At 42.2% G+C, this 20,028-nt stretch overlaps 1 protein-coding gene across 4 annotated transcripts in view; it reads left to right on the top strand.

The window, feature by feature from the left end:
• Positions 1-358: 358 nt before the first annotated feature.
• LOC117559034 (pre-B-cell leukemia transcription factor 1) overlaps positions 359-20,028 on the top strand; it is a 69,796-nt gene continuing 50,126 nt past the window's right edge. For 2 of the 4 annotated variants that reach the window (XM_034235646.1, XM_034235645.1), the window contains exons 1-2: positions 363-942; positions 1,734-1,807. In XM_034235646.1, coding sequence (XP_034091537.1) covers positions 755-942; positions 1,734-1,807 — 262 coding nt within the window. In that variant the 5' untranslated portion in view covers positions 363-754. Of the gene's footprint in view, positions 943-1,733; positions 1,808-20,028 lie in introns of all 4 variants that reach the window. The other 2 variants (XM_034235644.1, XM_034235643.1) reach the window with 2 other exon arrangements.

Genomic DNA, 20,028 nt, shown 5'->3' with positions numbered 1-20,028 from the left:
TCCCTCGTAAAATAACCGGCCCCAGCATGGCCCCACAAGTAAAATGGGTCTTGAACCGCCCCTGCCTGGGTGCTCCTGCTGGGGTCAGAGGGGGGGACTGGAGCAGACCCTCGGTGTCAGCTTCTCTTATTTATTTGGAGTTGAGTCTCTATTCATCACTCCGTAGAGTCTCCCACATCTCCCAGCCTCTCCTCTGCATCCACCTTTACTGTGCAATGATCGACGTTTCATGAGAGGCACCTCAAGGTGGGGCTAAATGGTCTGATATTCCCAATCATGTCGCGGAGGCGGAGTCTGCCTCATGCTCCTTGTACTGTACATGACAAAAGCAAAAGGGGGATGGAGTGAGTGAAATAAATCCACACTTCTTATTTCTCACAGCCACTTTTTTATTGTAATTTGGCAGGAGGAGCGGGATCACTGCGTCACATTACAAGAGAAACGTGTCCCAGTTCATGTTCAGCAGCCTCTTTACGCACACCCTGCTCTCAGTGAAGGCAGCAGCACTTCAGATCAGATTTCACATTCTGCTCCGACCAGCTGAGAGAGAGGCAGCCAGAGCAAGAGGGCTCGGATCTCCGCTTTCCCCCCCATACGCACCCCCGCGCCACAAGCAGCGAGGAACCACCGGGAGCAAATATTTTGAACACCACTGGGATTTTTTTTCCCTTTCTTTTTTGCCTCCTTTTTATGCATTTTTGCAGGATTTCAGCAGCGAGAGCTCCACTGAGAATTAGATAAGAGCGAGGAAGAGATGGACGAGCAGACGCGGCTGATGCACTCTCACTCCGGGGTAGGCATGGCAGGGCACCCCGGCCTGCCGCAGCACATGCAGGAAGGCACCGGAGGGTCGGACGGCGACGGGAGGAAACAGGACATTGGAGACATTTTACAGCAAATTATGACCATCACGGACCAGAGCCTGGACGAAGCGCAAGCCAGGTAAACAGGTCCATCCGGGGAGAGGCGGCAAAAACTATGCGCACATTAAAAAAGAAGGGGAAAGAAAAACTAGAAAATATATTTTAGATTTTTTTAAATCTGCAATAAAGTGGATTGTAAATGGGAGTGTAGAAATAATGGGTTTGCAGAGCGTTGAGACGATTAAACTGACGATGGCATGCCCGCACACTCCACAGGAATAAGTCGCTCCTGGAAGAGAACATTTAAGTAAATTACAGTCAGATGCCAACGTGTCGCCCACGGACCGCATTTTTAAATAACTTTAATAAAGTCAAGGTGCATTCACAAAACCAAAGAAAACAATTTATTCTAAATTTGAAATATAATTACTGACTTTAAAGTGTCTTTACGCTTGTTTACAGCAAATATATTCCCTTATTTTTGATACTCAATTATTACATTTTGTGTAATCCTCTGAATTGAGTAAAGCTGACATTTCAAATATTATTATTAAAGTTGGTCAAAAAAGCAGTAATCTATGCATTTTTTTAAACCACAGAACACCAGATATATCTAATGAAAAGGGTTCACTTGGAGAACATGTGAAGATGTTAATAAACAATTTGTATTTATTTATTATAATTTGTATCTGTAATTGTACTTCAGCATTTATCTAAAATGTTTTTTAAAATGGTTAGCATACAGCCTTGTCCATAATTTAGATGTTTTAGATGTAGTGTGTTTGTGTGTATGTGTGTGATGATGATGATGATGATGATGATGATGATGATGATGATGATGATGATGATGAGGCCACTCTTGTGTTGCAGGAAACACGCTCTGAACTGTCACAGAATGAAGCCAGCTCTTTTCAATGTCTTGTGTGAAATCAAAGAGAAAACAGGTACGTTCACATTCATTCTACTCTATAACAAGAAATACCACACTGTAGTAGAAATACTCCTTAACAAGGTGAAACACACACACACACACACACACACACACACACACACACACAATTCCTCACTAATGGTAGCTAGAAAAACCCCAGCAGCGCATGTGGGCTAGTTGACCATGAAAGGGTCATCTGCTCCTCAGATCTGAGCAGAACCTGGTGTAGGATATGCCGCCACAACACAATCCAGAATATAAATGTCCCTGACACGTGTTTCCTCCTGTAGCTCATAAAGTGGTGTTTAACTATTTCACTAAAGGAACTGTGGACAATTGTCAAAATAAGAATGACTTTTTTTTTTTTTTAATGCTATTGTGCAATAATAGAGAAGAAAATGGTCACAAGCATGTTGATGTCTCCCCTTGTGAGCTAACTGTCAAGTCTGGTGAATACGTCTCTTTCTATTGCGCATTGTGTCTCTCTATTAAAGCGGTTGTGAGGGAGCGTGTCAGCAGAATAATTGCTAGGAGAGAAATAACGTAACACAGGAGGCGAGGCGTAAGTCATGTTTCCAAATCAGTTTCCTTGTGACATTTCTGAAATTGGCACAGATGGAATTCAGTGCACTTCAGACTGATAGCTCGTCTTTTTATTTCCTGTCTTTAGACTGATAGGACTCTTCAGAAGTTACACTGCTGAGATATGGCGTTGCTTTCCGCGTGTCTCACACTCATTAGCATGTGGAATCGAGTGGTGAGGATGAGGATGAGGAAGATGTTGCTTCCTCTAAAGTTGCTCTTCATACTTGACCTTTGTTGTGTTGTTTCTGGTGCTTCATGGAAGCTCTCACTGAAGTTTCCATGGAAGTTCATATTGAGTCGGCCCCTGCCTCAGGAGGGAGCGGAGGGGGGCCTTTTGAAGCCCTCTGTTGTCTTGGTAGGTTTTTAGGAGGGGGAGTGACACAGTTATGCATAGTGTTTTACTCCCTGGCGCTCCTCGGAGTTCATCCAAAGTTCGGCTCTGCTGAGAGTACAAAGTAGCCTGGACCCTTCCTGCCTGTAAGCCATTCTTCTCTGTTTCTGCTGGCAACCTATAAATACTGAGGTGCAGCTCAGGAGCGTTACACTGGAGATCTTCTGTCCTGTTTGTGGAGACTTTATTCATCTGCTTTGTTCTAGTGAGAAACAGTTCAGACACTTTCACTTAGTTTGGTTTACTTCAGAGATGGAATGGTGCAAGTTAATAAATACGCAAGGTAAAAAAGGAAGTCATTGCCAAAAGCATTTTATTCATCTGTCATTTCTGCAACAAAAGGGCGTGCAGATTAAATATTTGAATACAGTTGTTAAAGCAGCTTCTACATATAGAAACCCATTATCCGAACCCAAATATATAGTTTAACATTTACTCTATGAATTAATTTTAATGTTAGTATTGTGTTTTACCTTGTGTGAATCTGTACTGTCCTGTTTTTCACTCTCACTCTGTTGCTGCTTTAACTCCTGAATTTCCCCAATGGGATAAAGAAAGGTCCATCTTATCTTACCTTATTATAAACCAGCAGGACATACATAGAGTTTAGTGTTGATGTTAGGATGTAGTATTCATGAGTTGTTATTGGTTACTAAAATATCTAGATGTTATTTCTTTGTTAAATGTGTGTTACATTCATTTGTGTTAAAGCATTGGCTACGGTAAAACATATCTCTATAAGTTGTGAGTGAAAACACTCATTCAACCTTTTCCATACCCAAAGCGGTGGCTTTGCTGTCACTGCCTGTAAATACTGTTAAAAAGATCCAGGTCCACATGTATCACGTCACTCAAAAAACACAACTTCTCGCGAAAAAGTCATGATATGAATGTTGTGCTTCATAAGGTCCACTCCTCCCAGATAGAGCCTGATAAGGAATGATGAACATGTGACCAGCACCCTCCTGCTGACCTCAGGGGGCTGAGGCTCACAGTCGGACGTTGTCAGTATTGTTTTGCTCATGTCTCTGAAATAGTTCGATATGAACTGACTTGTGTAGAATGTGTGTAACATAGTCGCAGCTTGTTGCTCCCTCTTGTGGATTGCTCTGCTTTGGGAATTGATTATTATCTATTAAAATGACTGACGAGGATAAAACCTGTTTATTCTCATGTGCTTTTTACTTTAAGTGTTATGGATGTCTGGAAGTTAAATGACAGCTGTGAGGGTCAATGGAGGTTCTAATGATTCTGATGGTGGGAAGTCGGTTCTATCGTAGTATTGGTAGTTTTGAAGTTTGCTGAAACTAACGGTTCATTTTATTATTGTTGATATTGTCTTCTTGGTTTGTAAATACCAAAAATATGTGTGCACAAAAGTGAGTTGTTTTGTCAGTCAAACTTTTTCAAGTATTCATTTTTTCAAGAGAAAGCTGTTTTTGTGGCTGAAAACAGCTTATTCTGCCTTTTTCCATGAAAATAATAACTAAAAACTGAACTTTATTTAAATGACTTAAGATTAACAATTGAAACAGTGGCCAATACATCTTCTGTGGATTCACTTATTTGTATTTAATGATGTCTTTATTAAACAAGGACCATGCATAAAAACACATTATTCTCAAAGAGAGAAAATATGCTATATTATAGCTAAAAGATCCTTTCCATCTGCAATGGTTGCAGTTCTGTACTCTATTATTATATAACTATATACTGACGTTACATCAAGGCTTTGAGAGATGGCTGAAAGAAGCTATTGGAATTATAACGGTATTTGAGTGATATAACCTGGTCCGAAGAAACAAAGCGTCCTGTCCTACCAGTGTGTATCCTCAGTGTGTATCCTCAGTGTGTATCCTCAGTGTGTATCCTCAGAGTGTATCCTCAGAGTGTATCCTCAGAGTGTATCCTCAGAGTGTATCCTCAAAGTGTATCCTCAGTGTATCCTCAGAGTATATCCTCAGAGTGTATCCTCAGAGTGTATCCTCACAGTGTATCCTTAGTGTATCCTCAGAGTGTATCCTCAGAGTGTATCCTCACAGTGTATCCTTAGTGTATCCTCAGAGTGTATCCTCAGAGTGTATCCTCAGTGTGTATCCTCAGAGCTGCTTGTGTATATTTTCGGCCCCACAGCGGCTGACAGCACCTGCAGGAACAATGCCAGTGTTGATCTAGGGCTTGAACTCCTGACCCCCTCTGTGTATTTTTACTGGGCTGGAGTGAGGGATGGCCAACAGAAATATTGTGCAGTATAAACAAACAATGGTGCAGCAACACTCGAGAGGAATGAACACTTTATTTAAACCACGCTCGCTTTTTTAAAATTCTTATTCTGACAGAAACCGTCTTTGCCCGGTTTCATTCCAGGCATATTTGGATTGTCTTTTTTACTTCAAAGGAATCCTGTCAGACACCGTGCGTGTTTGTGTGTGTGGCATTCCTAAGAAGAGATGAAACGTAAAAATATATAAAGCATATTAAATATTGTCCAAAATGTGGAGCAAAGGTAAAAACAGTGCGGCTTGTTTTGTCGGTCCCGGCAACGCTCTGTTAGGAGACGTTCCAAAAATATATCCAAACAATTTGACTCTGCTGCTATTGGCCCGTGAAACCTAACCCTTCCACTAACTGAAGGTAACAGGCTGGTAAATATCTAACAACCTAATCCAAGTTTTCTCTCTATGTGTAATATATCTTTGTAAAAACACTGATACTTTTAACAGTTTTCTCCTCACCATCAGTTTTTTTATGATTGATGAAAAGGCTTCTTTAGATAAGCAAATGCTTGACAAACTGATTTGGAAAATGAGCCGCCTTGACCTCTGTAAACACTTCACCAACATCATAAATCTCGGCGGTGTCAAACAGAACCACTCCTTGACTGAGCGGCTCAGTAAATGTGCTGCTCTGACTTGCTGTTTAATTTTTTCCCTCTCAACCTCAACAAAAGGCCGGCTTTCTTGTGGCCCCGTGTTTGTGTAGTGTAAGGTTTCAGACCTAAGGGATCCTCCATTTATAAAAATGACTGGCCGAGTGATGTAATGTTATTTCTTGAAGGGTGAAAATAGGGTGTTTTACGGAGGGCAGCGAGGAGTGTTTGACAGATGAAATGAGCCAGAGGTCTGATTATGGAAGGTGCTTGGAAGCCTTCACTTCATCGACTCGTCAGGTAGCCCACTGGTCAAACAATTATCCCACTAATTCATTTGTCTATTGACCTAAAATGAATCCTTAAAGTTTTGATGAGTTATGATTAAAGGAACACCCTTTTTGTTTCTGGCTCTCTTTGCTGTATATCATTTTAAACTTAATATATTTTGGATTGTAAATCAGGCTGTTAACAAACATTTGTTCAATATCGATTATTTTTGAAAATTATTTTCCAGATTATTAAATTCATGGTTTGGTCAATACATTATGAATAACTGTGGAAAATAGTCACCACATTGAGAGGAGAACTTGTTTTTTGCTTTAACTACCAACTTCTAAAAAAAGGACAATAATATTAAAGACTTTTGAACTCTGGAAATGTGTGATTGAGATTCACATTTCAAGAAAAGTCGCCAATTCTCACTTTTAGGAACCTGGTACCACATTTAGTCATTTTTGCTTTTAAAATAACACACACACAAATATTTTAAATACGTAAAAATGTGTACATTTTTTCAAATAGTTTTTTCTGTATCAGTTCAATTCAAATTCCTGCAGTTTAAAGGTGGGGTAGGTCATTCACTTCAGAAACACTTGTTATATTCCATGGAATGCTCTTAACATCCCGATAGCAATGAATATATTAAATGCTTTGACAATAAATGCATAACATAATGTAATCCGTGGAAGCCGTAGTACTGTAAAAAGCACGACCAATCATCTGAGCCGGCCCGGCTAAAGTAACTGGATGGCCTACCTGCCCGTCAGCCTTCCATCTGTGCACTAACTTATCTCGTGCCCTCATTGGTCATGTGCGCGTTCGTGTGTGTTGGAGGAGGGGCTCTGTAAGGAAGTCTGAAGGAAGGGGCAGATTTTTTTCGGCTGCGTACTTTCAAATTCTAGCGCACTCGAGTAGGTTCATTCTTACCTACCCTACCTTTAACACATTTTTTTTAAAGAAATGTCCTTTGGACCTTTTGAAATTGTAATTGACTTTCACATTTAAAAGCGATCAATCAGCTTGACATTAACAACTTCATTGATATTGAAAATAAACATTAAAGAAACATTGGCCAATAATCTGAATTATTTTCATGAATAACTGTTACCATCTACAGTGTCCAAACTTATTGAGAAACTTAAAAATGTTCACACTTAGAATTCCTCAAAGTCAAAGCTGACTTCTTCGAATGAGCGAAAGTGTAAAACCACTGCCTGGATGTTGTGATAGAGGATGAAAGGAATCCTAATGTAATTCAAAAATCCATTTTATGAGCATGTGCTGATGTCCTGGGCTTGTTGACTCATTGTCAGACAGTGAAGGAGTGTGTTAGCTGCCTCTCGGTGGACACACACACACACACACACACACACACACACACACACACACACACACACACTGATACGTGGAGCTTTGTCTTCCTCTTGTCCTTCCTCCTCCGTGCTGATACAGCAGGCTCTCGGCCACAGCTGTTTCCCCAATCTCTGTCCAATCAGCCACCGAGAGACAGCGGACCTCTGAAGTCTGAGTCTGCTCTAGGACCAGGTTTAGATTCAGCCGGTGAAGCAGGACTGTTTGATGCAGAATCCTAATCACAGAATCATCAAGCAGTGACAGCATTGTAAATGGTGTGTTAATACCATTACAGTATAGAACAATGTGCTTACATTATACATTATGCAAATTGTCAGTCGCCTAATTGATACATGTTAATCATATTAATGAGCTTAATTATAGGAATCTTACTGTGCCGCCATTTGTTAATTAACCCTGACATCATAAGTATGTGAAAGAAAGAAAGTGATCTTTTTTTTTGTCTTTTCCGAGAGAAGTTTCTGTACAGTGAAACTCCCATCCTCCCGCTGCATTGTTTTTGTATTTTTAACTGGTATATTTTCAGAGTTTCCTGAACTGATGAATGATTTTCCCCCTCTTGGCTGAAGGCCACTGGAATGCACCTTGTAGAAAAATTACATTTAGCTGTGAGCAGCCCTGCCAGAGTGGAGATTACAGAACGAAGACGAGATCCGAGTAGACTCGTAAAAGAGCGCGGGGCTCAATCTTTTACCTGCACGTCGACTCCTGTGCGACGCGCTGCTTAAATATCAGTTCTGCCATTTATGTTCCCGTTCTGTGCAATCTCACCCGCTGCAGGCACACAGTTCTTTTTATACACGGCCCTCCTTAATATGTTACGAATTTAATCAAGTCTGCAAATTTGTTATGCACGTTAAATTGAACATGCAATGGCACATTTGGTTGTGGTTGCCATACCAACCCCCCAGGAGTTCATTTTCCATAATGTAGTGTTTGGAATCTCATTTCCTCCACTTTCCCCCGCTGACGCCACCTCCAGGCTCCGACTGTACGGTGTGTGTGTGTGACGGAGGCTCGGCTGCACGGCTTTCAAACACTGTGAGGGAGAGAAAGAGACGAGAGAGGGGGGAGAGAGAGAGAGAGTGGCCTCTCTCCACGTAGTGGAAATGACACAAATTAATATACACTACTTAAACCAGACCAAGATTAATGGTTCCCTTTCGCTGCAGCTTAGTCCCACTGTCAGTTGCCGGGTGCTCGTTGGACAAAATCAACACTAATCAACATTTATTCCACTTTTGCCCTGGGCTCTCAGGAGTCAGGCAGGACTGCACCCCCCCCCCCCCTTTCCCTCCCAGCAATTCACCCCTCCCTTCGTCCATCTCGCTACGCTTTTCACCTCTCATCCAGCTCCTCCATACATCACCCTCCTCACACCGCTCCTCAGAGGAGAGCGCCCCCTCCTATCAGGCCACATTAGAGTCATGATAGATTTTCTCTTTTCATTTGCATCTGATATTTAACACAGCAAAGCAGTTGCTCTGTCACTTTACAGTACAAGTGTGTGTGTGTGTGTGTGTGTGTGTGTGTGTGTGTGTGTGTGGTGTGTGTGTGTGTGTGTGTGTGTGTGTGTGTGTGTGTGTGTGTGTGTGTGTGTGTGTGTGTGTGTGTGTGTGTGTGTGTGTGTGTGTGTGTGTGTGTGTTCTTTAAACTGCCTGTAATCTTATCTCAACTGCATCATGAGAAACAGGATATGTGTTCACTCTCCACTTCAGAGTGTGTGTGGCAGGTAGTGTATTTATACAACATGTAGTATTTTAACATAACCACAACTGCAGTCAAAGGTCGTGAAGTTATCACATGAGTATTTTATACAATGTTTAATCCCAGTCCAAATCTGTGTTTCTTCAGTATTCCTTTAATTTCTCTAACTGCCAGCAGCGGCATCTATCCACGAGCTGCTGACTCTCCTCTCAGCAGCAATCCCCCCCCCTCACAGAGCTACATTAAGCATCCCGCCAAGGCTCATAATTGGCCGAGCTAATGCTAATGCAGCTACTCATGTCTTTGTCATTCCACCGGCTGAGATGAAAACACAATCTGAGGGACGATTATAATGAAGAAATGCCAAAAATGTAACAGTGTCTATATCCTCACTGTAGATGTAGTTCACACCATTCATTACTGTAATGAACGACTGCACTACTGACATCAACTGCTGTTGGTTATGTAGGACAATATCAGTCTTGTTATATTGCTGTGACTGTGACAGATATTACTCACTCAAGCTAGCTTCAAAATGTGCTCGTATATCCTAATTTACGATTTTTTGCTGATACTCAGAGCTGTGACAATGAGTTGAATGATATTAATTGATAGACAAAGAAATGATCTCCAACTATATTGATAATTGACTAATAAAGTAATAAAGTCATTTCTACGCAACAATTGGAGAAAATGCTTTTTTTTAGCCTCATTAATATTGAGAATTCCCTTGTTTTGGTTCTTTATCGTTAAAATGAATATCTATGCTTCTGGAGATATTTAATTAACCTTGTGCTTGAGAAACTCTGGTGAATATATATATTTTTTATTATTAACAGATTTATTGATAATCAAGTTAATAGTTATATTCATACTGAAGTACAAATAATTCATAAAAGGTTAAATAAAAATGCACATTTTGTATCATATCTGATCCGACTGTTTGTCTATTTGACCAAATGTATATTATATAATTATATTATATATTACAAAATATATTATTTATATATAAATATTCAATCTGTAATAATACTTTAAAATGCAGGGTGTGTGAATGCAACAGGAGGTGTCTCTACGGTTCATTATTGAAGCTCTTTTCCACTATTCAGAGGTCTTCATTTGTCCAGCTATTGCCTTACCATGTTATTCTTATAACTGGAGCTAGATTTGCTGGATGTATTCCCAGCATGCATTGGGCTGAAGCCAGGTTAGCACCCGACCTGGGGAACAGTCCATCAGAGCAGCTCAGCTTTTATTAAACTCCAATAATCTGAGGTGGATCCCTCCTGCAGCTCTCAGATTTAGAGATTGTGTGTTGCTTTCTCTCTGAAGAGGAAATTGTGCAAACAGCTGATGCCTCCTCTGAGTCTTTGCCAAGAGATTGTGCGTGGTGTTGTCCATGTTGTAGCTCTGCACGGCCAGAGGCATTGTTATGGCACCAACTGGCCTCATTGAAGTGACACCGAGTGCTTTGTCAGCTTTGTGTCTCAGGTGCCAACCGTGCGCTTCCCAAAATAAACTGTCATGCAATGTGGCAGCACAGAAAACTGTAGGAGCATGTTGGGGCCCCGCGCCTCCCCGAAAGGAAACAAATGTTCCATAGCAGAAATGCATCGTGGTTTTTGGACGCCTTCCCAGCAGCGACACCAGCGACATGGTGGGGAACTTAAAGCGTGGAGAGTGATCGTCTGGGCGTCAGCGGGGGTCCCAGCAGGCGGGGGCACCGAATTTGGAATTTCTCTGCATTGGAGCCTTTTATTCATTTTTTAAGCAATTTGACTTCACTGAGGACCTGAGAGTTTGACAGCTCTTTGTTACTTGTACACATCCTCCTCCAGAAATAGCTGATGTTTACTGTAGTTTGCTCCCCTTCCTCTTTTATAAATGGTCTGTCATTCTCTCTCCGCGGTGCAACCGTAACCCAGAGAGTTAACGGAGGATGTGCACTTGGCAGAGGTCACTTTCAGGGTGGAGAGGGTGAGCATGGGGAGAAGTCCCACGCAGAGACGCCTCACTGACCTCCAAACTGTGGCCGGTGTCCGGGTCTGGCCCTGAGCGTGGGATTCCTGTTAGATCTCAGTGTGGTCTGTGGTCTATAGCTGCCATGACATTTTTATGACTAGTGGACTCAAGGTGGGAGTCACGAAGGCTTGAAATGGAAGTCCAGGCCTCACCTCCGTAATGAGGAACCAGGAGCTAATCATGCGGACAAAGGGAAGGCTCCTGTAGCCTCAGACGTGTAATGATGTTTCACCAAACACGACTGAAGAGCACAGGTGGTGATATGATCGGTGTTAGAGACTAGGAGGGGGTCAAATGGAGACATTACTATTGTTCCACGGGGTTACGGCTCCATCCAAGTGGGGAAATAAGCAACAGTCAAAAACCACACAGTGGTACAAAAGCATGCTATAATAATATGAGACTGACATTAGAAACAAAGACCTGCTGAGGTCCGACCAAGGACCCACTATAGAAGCTATATAGAAGCTCCGCCTGTATATAATATTTGAGGAATCAAGATAGTATTTCCCTTTGATTTACCAGGGCTGAGACTATATATATATATACAAGAAGTTCCAATGCAAATCCATAAAACGAAATTAGCAGTTCAAATAAGGGGCGCGGAAGGAAGTGACTTAGCACACGGATTCAGATGGGTTGATGAGTCAAACAAACTTTTAAACGTGACTTTGACACAGGATGAACAGTTTTACATTACGTCTTAACATTCTGCTGTAATGTTGATAAAGTTTATATGATCTAAAAACTTAAAGCCTGCTATAGATCCTGCCATTCATTGTAATTGGCATAATTAAGGGATTTATTGTCACAAAGATCAAACCTTAAATACCAAGCGTGCTACAATAGTCAGACATTTAGTTGATTTATTGTTGGACAAAAGTGTAATCCATAAAGATACTCACTCACTTTGTGTTGAACAAAATAAGCATTCTAAAAGCATCAACAATGAAACAGAGTTATCTTTTGGAAATTCTTTGCACAAAACGAAAATGAATCAATCAAATCAATTAATTAGGAGATAATTTATAGTCACACTAGTCATTAGTTTCAGTTCTAGAAGCCAACTGGCCACCCTGACATTGTTCTCCTGCTGATGAATGCACATGGCTGCTGTACAGAGATTGTGTTGATAAGTTCATATTCCGACAACAGAGATGAGATAAAGAGGTTTTAGGAGTTTGGAGGATAGCGTAACCTTGATAAAACGCTCATCTCGGTGACATTGATTTTCACCATCCATCTTCATCTGATATGAAGTATGCAAATGGTGGCATCGGCTGGGAGTGGAGTACAGTGCTGTTAAATGGCCCATTTCAAATGTTCTTTGTACTATGCTGACTTCCAAAAATGTCACTGACAGCGCGCTCTGCTCATGCTGAAGTCTTTTTGGAGACGCTTTTCCACCTCAATCCCATATATCTTCCCATTTATCCCATGTCTCTTTAACCCCCCCATCTGTTCCCATCCCCTTTACTTGCGTGCCATACAAATTAGGTATATACTGTCAGTGTCAGAGTGGCTACTCATGAAATATTAACAGCTTGTAGAGAATTTTACATAGCCACATTTCTCTTCATTTTTAACTATGTCAGCACAGGCTGCGGAACATTTATTTGTGTGAGTTTAGGTGGGCCATTACCAGCTCTTTTTTTGGTATGTTTCAGATGATATCCATCAAGCCTCCATCCACATGTATGTAGTCTATCTCACCTCAAACATCCTCCCTCTGCAAATGGAAGCGAGGCAGTTTTCCAGCGCCCCAACCCTGGACATTTTCAAAAAAGCCCTCAAAACGCACCTTTTTACCAAGGCTTTCGCCACTGTATAGTTAGTTTAATAGGTTTATTTTTCCGCTACTTCCCCCCCCCACCCCCTTAACCTGTCTGCCTTTTTTCCCCTACTCCCCCCCCCTACCCGACTTGTAAAGCGACCTTGGGTTTCCTGAAAGGCGCTATAAAAATATTATATATTATTATTATTATTATTTATTTGCAGCTTCCCACCACATCCTGGCTACATGATGTCCGGATACAATCTCCTGAATGTAACAAGGTGTTTATTGCCTTATGAAAGTGGTAATTATCCCTTTATGAGTCAGATAAGACCAAATAACGTTGCATTAAACAACATATGGGGAGTTGTTAAAATGCCTGCGTGGAAGGAAAAACCCGAGCTGACTGTGATTAACAATGAGTCCAATTAGAATTCACCTAGGATCAGTATTCCTCGGCACAAAGCGGGAATGTGTGTCATTTTTTCCCCCCATTTGTCTTTAAGATGGGTTTTTTTATATTATTTGTCCAATCTCTTTTAACCGCCGGTCTCCATTCAGCCCAGTGGGTGGGGATGGCCTTTTTGTTGGATGGCCCCTATAAAGATGGAGCTGTCAATCATCTGCGGGCTTCCTGAGTCCTGAGAGGCAGCATCAGCTCTCTGTGAGGGACTGGAACAATGACTTTTGTTGTGACACATGTGCGTTTCTATTGAGCATTCTGTGGACAGAGTGTTACCCTCTAATTAAATTCATCCCTTCGTTCTGAATGAGGCTGAAGGGAGGCGCACAGATGGTTTTCCAAATAATGATTGAATGTAATAATGCAGAGGGAGGTCATTTAGATCCTGGGATTTGGTTTGAATGCTTTTTTTAAAGGATCATTTTGGTTTATTACAACTACCTCGGCCAAGGAAGTAATGCCTTTGGTTCAGTTTGTTGTTTCATTCGTCTGATTGTCAGCAGGTGTTAAGGAAAAACTACTGATCCAATTGCCATTAAACCTATTGGAAAGGTTTAGCATCGGCCAAGGAAGAAACCATTTCATTTTTTAAGCAGAACCGAATTACGGGACGGATAAATGGGTAGGCGCTCAGGAAAAATAAGTTTTAAAAGAATAAACATTACACAATCAGCTAGATTAACCCATATTTTAATATCATTCTTTATTTTAATCGTTTTTGAAAATATATCCAGGTTAATGGATATAACCCTAACCCTAGTTGTGCAGATGCGCTGTATCCTAACCCTTCAACCCAACATTAGCTTTCATCCAGAATGGTTCTTTGTTATATGATGTTAACCCAGCAAGTATTTTCTGAGTTGTTGTTCAGAGTTGAGGGGATGTTCACACATTTTCTGGAACTCTTTGTTGTCATTCATCCTGACGCCAGCTAAACGCAGCACAAATGTGCTCATGTATACAAATGAAAGAAATGCCTGTATCTGCCCTGTGATTGGAATCTTCTTGGAGTTCTTCTTGGCCCATACCAACAAGTTTCATCAAAATCAGACCCAGTATCCTTTCATAACATAACTTCCTTGGCAGTATATGTGTTATGTTTAAAACAAGTATGTAGCAATTTTGATAAAATGATACTGTCCCCCAGTATATATTGTGATCGCCCAATCCTATCCGTAGACGGCTCCTTTAAACAAAGCGAAGGTGAAGGTGTTACATATTTCTTCTTTGATTGTTTGCAAATAAATAGTGTAAAATGAGTTGATGAGGTGTATCCTCCTCTCTTATCACACAGGGCTGGGACTTGCTCTCCTCTTGACTAATGATGATGTGGGGTACAGGTAACTGTCAGCGAGGCATGATTAATTAAAAGGGAAACTAGGCCAATTAGTCACATCTTTCTAACTGTGGTCAGTGAGCAAGGCGAGTTGATGCCTCCACACCCTCCACGGTTCCTCCATATCCATAACGTGTTGGGTTCTGCAGCTATTTGTGAGAAGTCTCATCCTCTCCAGGGGAGTTTTCTTTATCAGCGTCTCTGCTCAGACTGCCTCAACACAGACCTGATAACAATTAAGTGGCGTCTGCTTTCGAACGGGGCTCAGAAGTATGAGCTTGCCAAGCAGGAATGACATAATGAACAGATCCGCCGCGCCTATGTCTGCTGAGTTTGAAGTCTTGCCACTAACACACAGTCGAAGCTGCGTTTGATTTTCTGTGTTTGTGTTTTGGAGGTCCGACCATGCAAAAGTGATTAGCATTGTTGGGGAGTCAGTGGCTCACAGCGCTGCTTTCAGTGCCTGAGGCTTCTCAGCTGCCAGCTGTGGGCCTCGCTGCAGAGCCAGTGAGGAGAGCAGGAATCTTGTTTGTGTTGGACTGCAGTGTTGCTCCCAGCATGCAGCCTGGCCGTTGTCAGCGGCCCTGTCATTTCTGTCTCAGGCCTGTCCCGACAGCCTACCCAGACTCTACCGCGTCACAAAGGCGGGCTCGTCCTGGGAGAGACAGGTGTCGGCAACTCGCCACCCCCCCTCCTCGCGCTCGCCGGGCAGATGCCTGCTGCGACGGAGCCACATATTTGAAGCTGAGCAACTGAGAGAGAAGGGTCATCTCTGCCACCCATTCACAGTCGCCACATCGCAAGAGACCCTGGGTCCATCATCGTGAGAGGGCGCTCATGTCAGATATGGAGCATCCACCAGAGTCCCAGTCCAAAGCATTACAGACCGGGCTGCGTCCTGACTGACTGACACGCTGACTGACAGCTTTATTGTGTCCTTTGAAGAACAGGGATGAAAGGCTCTCATGAAGAGGCCTTACAAACACAGACCACACTCAGCCGTGCTTGGAAAGAATTACTTGTTCCTTTGTACGCATTGTTGTTTCTTTGTATAGAGTCCACGTCTTTTAGCTGACAACACTCTTTTTTTAATTGTGCAAAAGCATTAATTGAAGCATCTGACATGTTATATTCTGACTACAAAGCTTCAGCCCCAAGGACTGGGGAATCAGGAATTTCACGAGGAATTCTTCTGATTTTATCTTATTCAATAAAATTTGTGAAATGATAGTACAGTTGATTTTTCGTTAGTGCAGAGCCAATGTACGTCACTATAAACTATTTGTAAAATGGATCCACTGAGAAAATAGCACCAAATAAGTCCAAATCTTGTTGTGTAGACCTACTCTATTTAGCAATTACACTGCTAACAAAGTACTGCTTACATCAGGTACAGATTCATTCAAGGTTTAAAGATCTCGGTCTGTTTGACTTTTTTGACTAATCCAATCTGAAAAAGCTTTTCTACTATGCACTAAACAAACCATTTTGAATGCAAAGTAGGCAAAGGAAAACTGGCCAAAATGTGATCTAATAGGACTGTCAACAATGAAGCAATTGAGAGCACCTCCTGATCCAGATAACCAATGGCCACACCAGAACCCGCTGAAAATGTGCCCGTTGCCTCAAGAGGCTATATTGTCATCAGACCAATAGTCAATGGCTTCCTAGATGGTTAAGTTAGTAACGTGAGCATGAATGCCAGTTACAAAGCAACATCAACATTAGAAACTGTTAGATACTGTTCACACTAGTCCAAGTCAAGTCGGTTTTATCGCTGATTGATTCAATTTTCATAGTTAAGAAGAAGAATGTGCTATTTAGTTTTAAAAGTCTTTAACCAGAAAGCAATATAAGTGGAACATTTGGGAAGAAAGTAATGAGATCTGCACCCAGCTCTGTTTAGGAAAGCATTAGAAAATGATGCTTTGTTTCTAGTTAGCGGATGTGTTGAGCCAATGTAACACCTTGTTAATGCTTCCAAACAAAAAATGGCTTTTGGATTTTTAAAAGTCATTGTCTTTTAAAGCTTGGCTTTACAACTGACTAACATATGGGATACAAAGAGAGGGAACGATTCAGAGACACATGCTTGAGTTCTGCCATCTCAGAAGCAAATGTGTCCATTAGTTCCTGCTCTATCTGCCGCTGCATGACATTTATATTCAAAGAAATAACAGGAAATAGTGAAAGCCAAATTACTAATGCACCCTTCTCTGTCTCTCCTTCACCCGTGTCTCCTCTCTGTGGCTAGCATCCCTATTTTCTCTCCGTGTTATTTCTGTAGTCATCTAAATTGATCCACGGTGAAGCCAGACAAAGATTGCTGTATATTTAATGTCTTTCAGCAGCCACATTAAGAGTGCAATGTGTGTGTGGGGGGGGGGGGTGCTCTGACATTAATAATGTAATTGCAGCCGTGTATCTGAATGCTGCAGGAGCGCCAAGTGATGGATATTTGTAATGATATGAAGAGTGAAGCTCAGGAAAGATCAATGCAGGCACGCACACACACACACCACACACACACACACCACACACACACACACACACACACACACCACACACACACACACCACACACACAGTGTCTGTCAGTGTGGATATATGGTGCCAGGCGAGTATGATTGTGCTCACACACTAATATTGTTTTGGTCCAGAAGCCGTCTGCTCTGATCTTCGGGGCTGAAGGTCTCCGGCCTGAATGACTCTGTCCCCTTTTGCTGGTGCTGTCAGAACTGACAGTCCTCATGTTTATTTCATTTTGCGTCCGGCCTGTCTCGTTTCCCTATCCTCCAATGTCATTAACGCTCGGAGCCAGGACCCTGCAGTGGCGCGCCTAATGAATTCCTCTGCGGCTCCTCACTCCCCACCTAGTTACCCCAGCTCAAGGTGTCAAATTAAAACAGCCAGGGAAAAGAGACAGGAAGCCGCTCTTGTTTGTGTACGGTTGTTTCACTGCATGTATGTCCCTCTGTTGCATTATTTAGTTTGTTTAGAGCAGCAATTTGTTCTAAGTGGTTGGGGTTGAGAGAGTGTAGCTTTCTGCCCCAGACCATCTAGAACAAATGAGCAAAATGAATCTCTCAATTAGTCAATAAATAGAAAAACACATCTCTGCTGTAGAAATGAGTTTGATCCAGATCTGTCTCTGATGTCAACATGCTGCTTTAACCTTCCTTTTGGTTTGTTATCAGTGAGATTACTCTTGATGAAGCATTGTTGCCTTTTAACATTTGGGATCTCCATGATGATTTGGGGAATGAAATGAGCAGCGGTGAGGATGCCTGGCTGACTGCTAATTGTGGCTTATTTAGTTGTCAGTGTGATGAGCGTAACGAGGCCAGACATGTTATTGAGCTGTGAGGCTGCAGTGGGGAAGCTGATTTGTTACATTTTCCCCACATTGATGGAGCCTTTGTGATGAGCATGTTTCAGGGAAGTGTGCAGTGTGGATAACAGTCTTATTGATCCTGATCAATTTGACATTGCAACACATGTAGCAAGTAGAGATGTCGGCAATGTAGGGGTTGATACAAATACCAGTAAAGTTCCACAATTATTGATACCACGATTGAAAAAAATCCAATATTCTTTTCAGTTCATATTTCCCGCTCATTTTATATTGCTTATGAAGAATCTCGTTTACACAACTGCATTCATTCAAGTTGCTCACCAAAAGCTAAATGATACTCGATAATCTTTTAACAAATTATCACACAAATATAATTGACATTTTAATTGAATAAGGCTTAAAAACATCATAAAGTGAACTAAGGGACTGTTAGCTTGATTGTTTAAAGCTCAGCACAGCTAACGTAACTAGCTTGTTCTGCTGTTTTCAACATCAATTTGTTGACATTTTACTAGATAACTTTTGAACAAATAATCATCCAAATATAATCGACATTCACCATTTTCACTGCATAAAGCTTAAACGCATCATAAAACAACTTCTTGGACACTCTGTTCATGTTAACTGTTAGCTCGGTTGTTAAGCTAAGCAGCTGTAGCTCACAGGCTGCTCACAGCTAGCGTAACTAGCTTGTTATGCCGACTTCAACAGAGGTGTATTGTGTTGTACAGTGTGTGTCCATTTGTGCTGAGCCATCAGAAGTGACCACAGTGCTGAGTGTCAGAGGAGCAGCCCCCGTGTGGTGCTCCCTCTCTTTCTCTGACAGCCCTGCAAGATGGGAAATGGTGTCAATCAATTCATCAGAGCAACACGGGTGGATGTGCTGAGAGGAGAGCTGGGGGCGTGTTAAAGGCAGCGTGCAGGAGGAGCGCAGCACATGATTATGGCTTCCTGCTGCAGTGCCTTAATGGACCGACTGCCTGTACACCCCCGGTCCACAGCCTACAGATTCCTGTAGAGCGTCCTTAGCAACCACAATGGCAATGTGTTGTTTTGAAGGGCCTCCTTCCCCTACATGCTCCACAGTGTGTCGTGTGTTCAGACCCCACAGCACTCAAAGTCCACGGCTTGTTAGACTGAAAAAATGTGCTGCGTTAATTAAAGATGTGTAAATATGCTTGAATGGGTCACATTAGCAAAGATTTGCGGAATCCTCTGTGATATATTTTAATTAAGGATTAATACAAATATAATGGGGGTTTTATTTTGCCTGGCAGATTGGATTTGGACATGATTCTGGCATCTGCTGCAGGCTCATCAGTGGAATATTGAGCATCTCGCCTGCTTACAGGAGCACAGGGAGCCTCGCAAGGTCTCCTGAAAACAAAAGCATGGCCCTCTCCTCTTTGAGGAAAAAAGAAAACAGACATTTACTGTGGGAGGGAGTTGCCAACGCGTTGGTTTAATTACATTTTTTCCACCCCCCCTTGTATTCACCCTCACCCATCCTCTTCTCTCTTTTTCGGCTGGCAGAGCAGCAGAGTGGCTCTGAGACACGGAACACTAGTTGTGCTGGCAATTATGTTAATGGGATGCTATTAGGCCATGATTCCGTATGAGCGATCGGGGAGAAGAAGAGCCCCGGCGGCAGAAAATGATAACGGAGCGTGCGCCTCGTTGATACCGCTCCGGCAGGATCATTTGCATAATGAACCCTCCCCACTAACGAGGGGTGTGGCATCGACACTGAGCTACTTAGAAGGCTCCGGAGTCGCAGCGTGAGGCGAGCCGACACTGAAAGCACAAAGTGACAAAAAGATTCATGGACACAAGTCGTTGCGAAAGCCATCTTGGCACCAATGTAACTGTGGCATGCACATTCCTCAGTTGGTGTCTTAGGAAACTCAGTTTACAGCTTCTGGTTGGTGTTTCCTTTTATAGGGAGACATGACAATGCAATTTCTTTGTTGTGCGCTCTTATCCTGAAATATGAATGAGAAAATCTCCATATGTCTGCCTTTGTGGTCTAATTTAGTCTGGACTGAGTCATATCAAAGGTGTGTTGTTGCTCCTGTGT

Source organism: Gymnodraco acuticeps, unplaced genomic scaffold (assembly GCF_902827175.1).
Source record: "Gymnodraco acuticeps unplaced genomic scaffold, fGymAcu1.1, whole genome shotgun sequence".
NCBI lineage: Eukaryota > Metazoa > Chordata > Actinopteri > Perciformes > Bathydraconidae > Gymnodraco > Gymnodraco acuticeps.
This window is presented reverse-complemented; position numbering and strand designations above follow the sequence as displayed.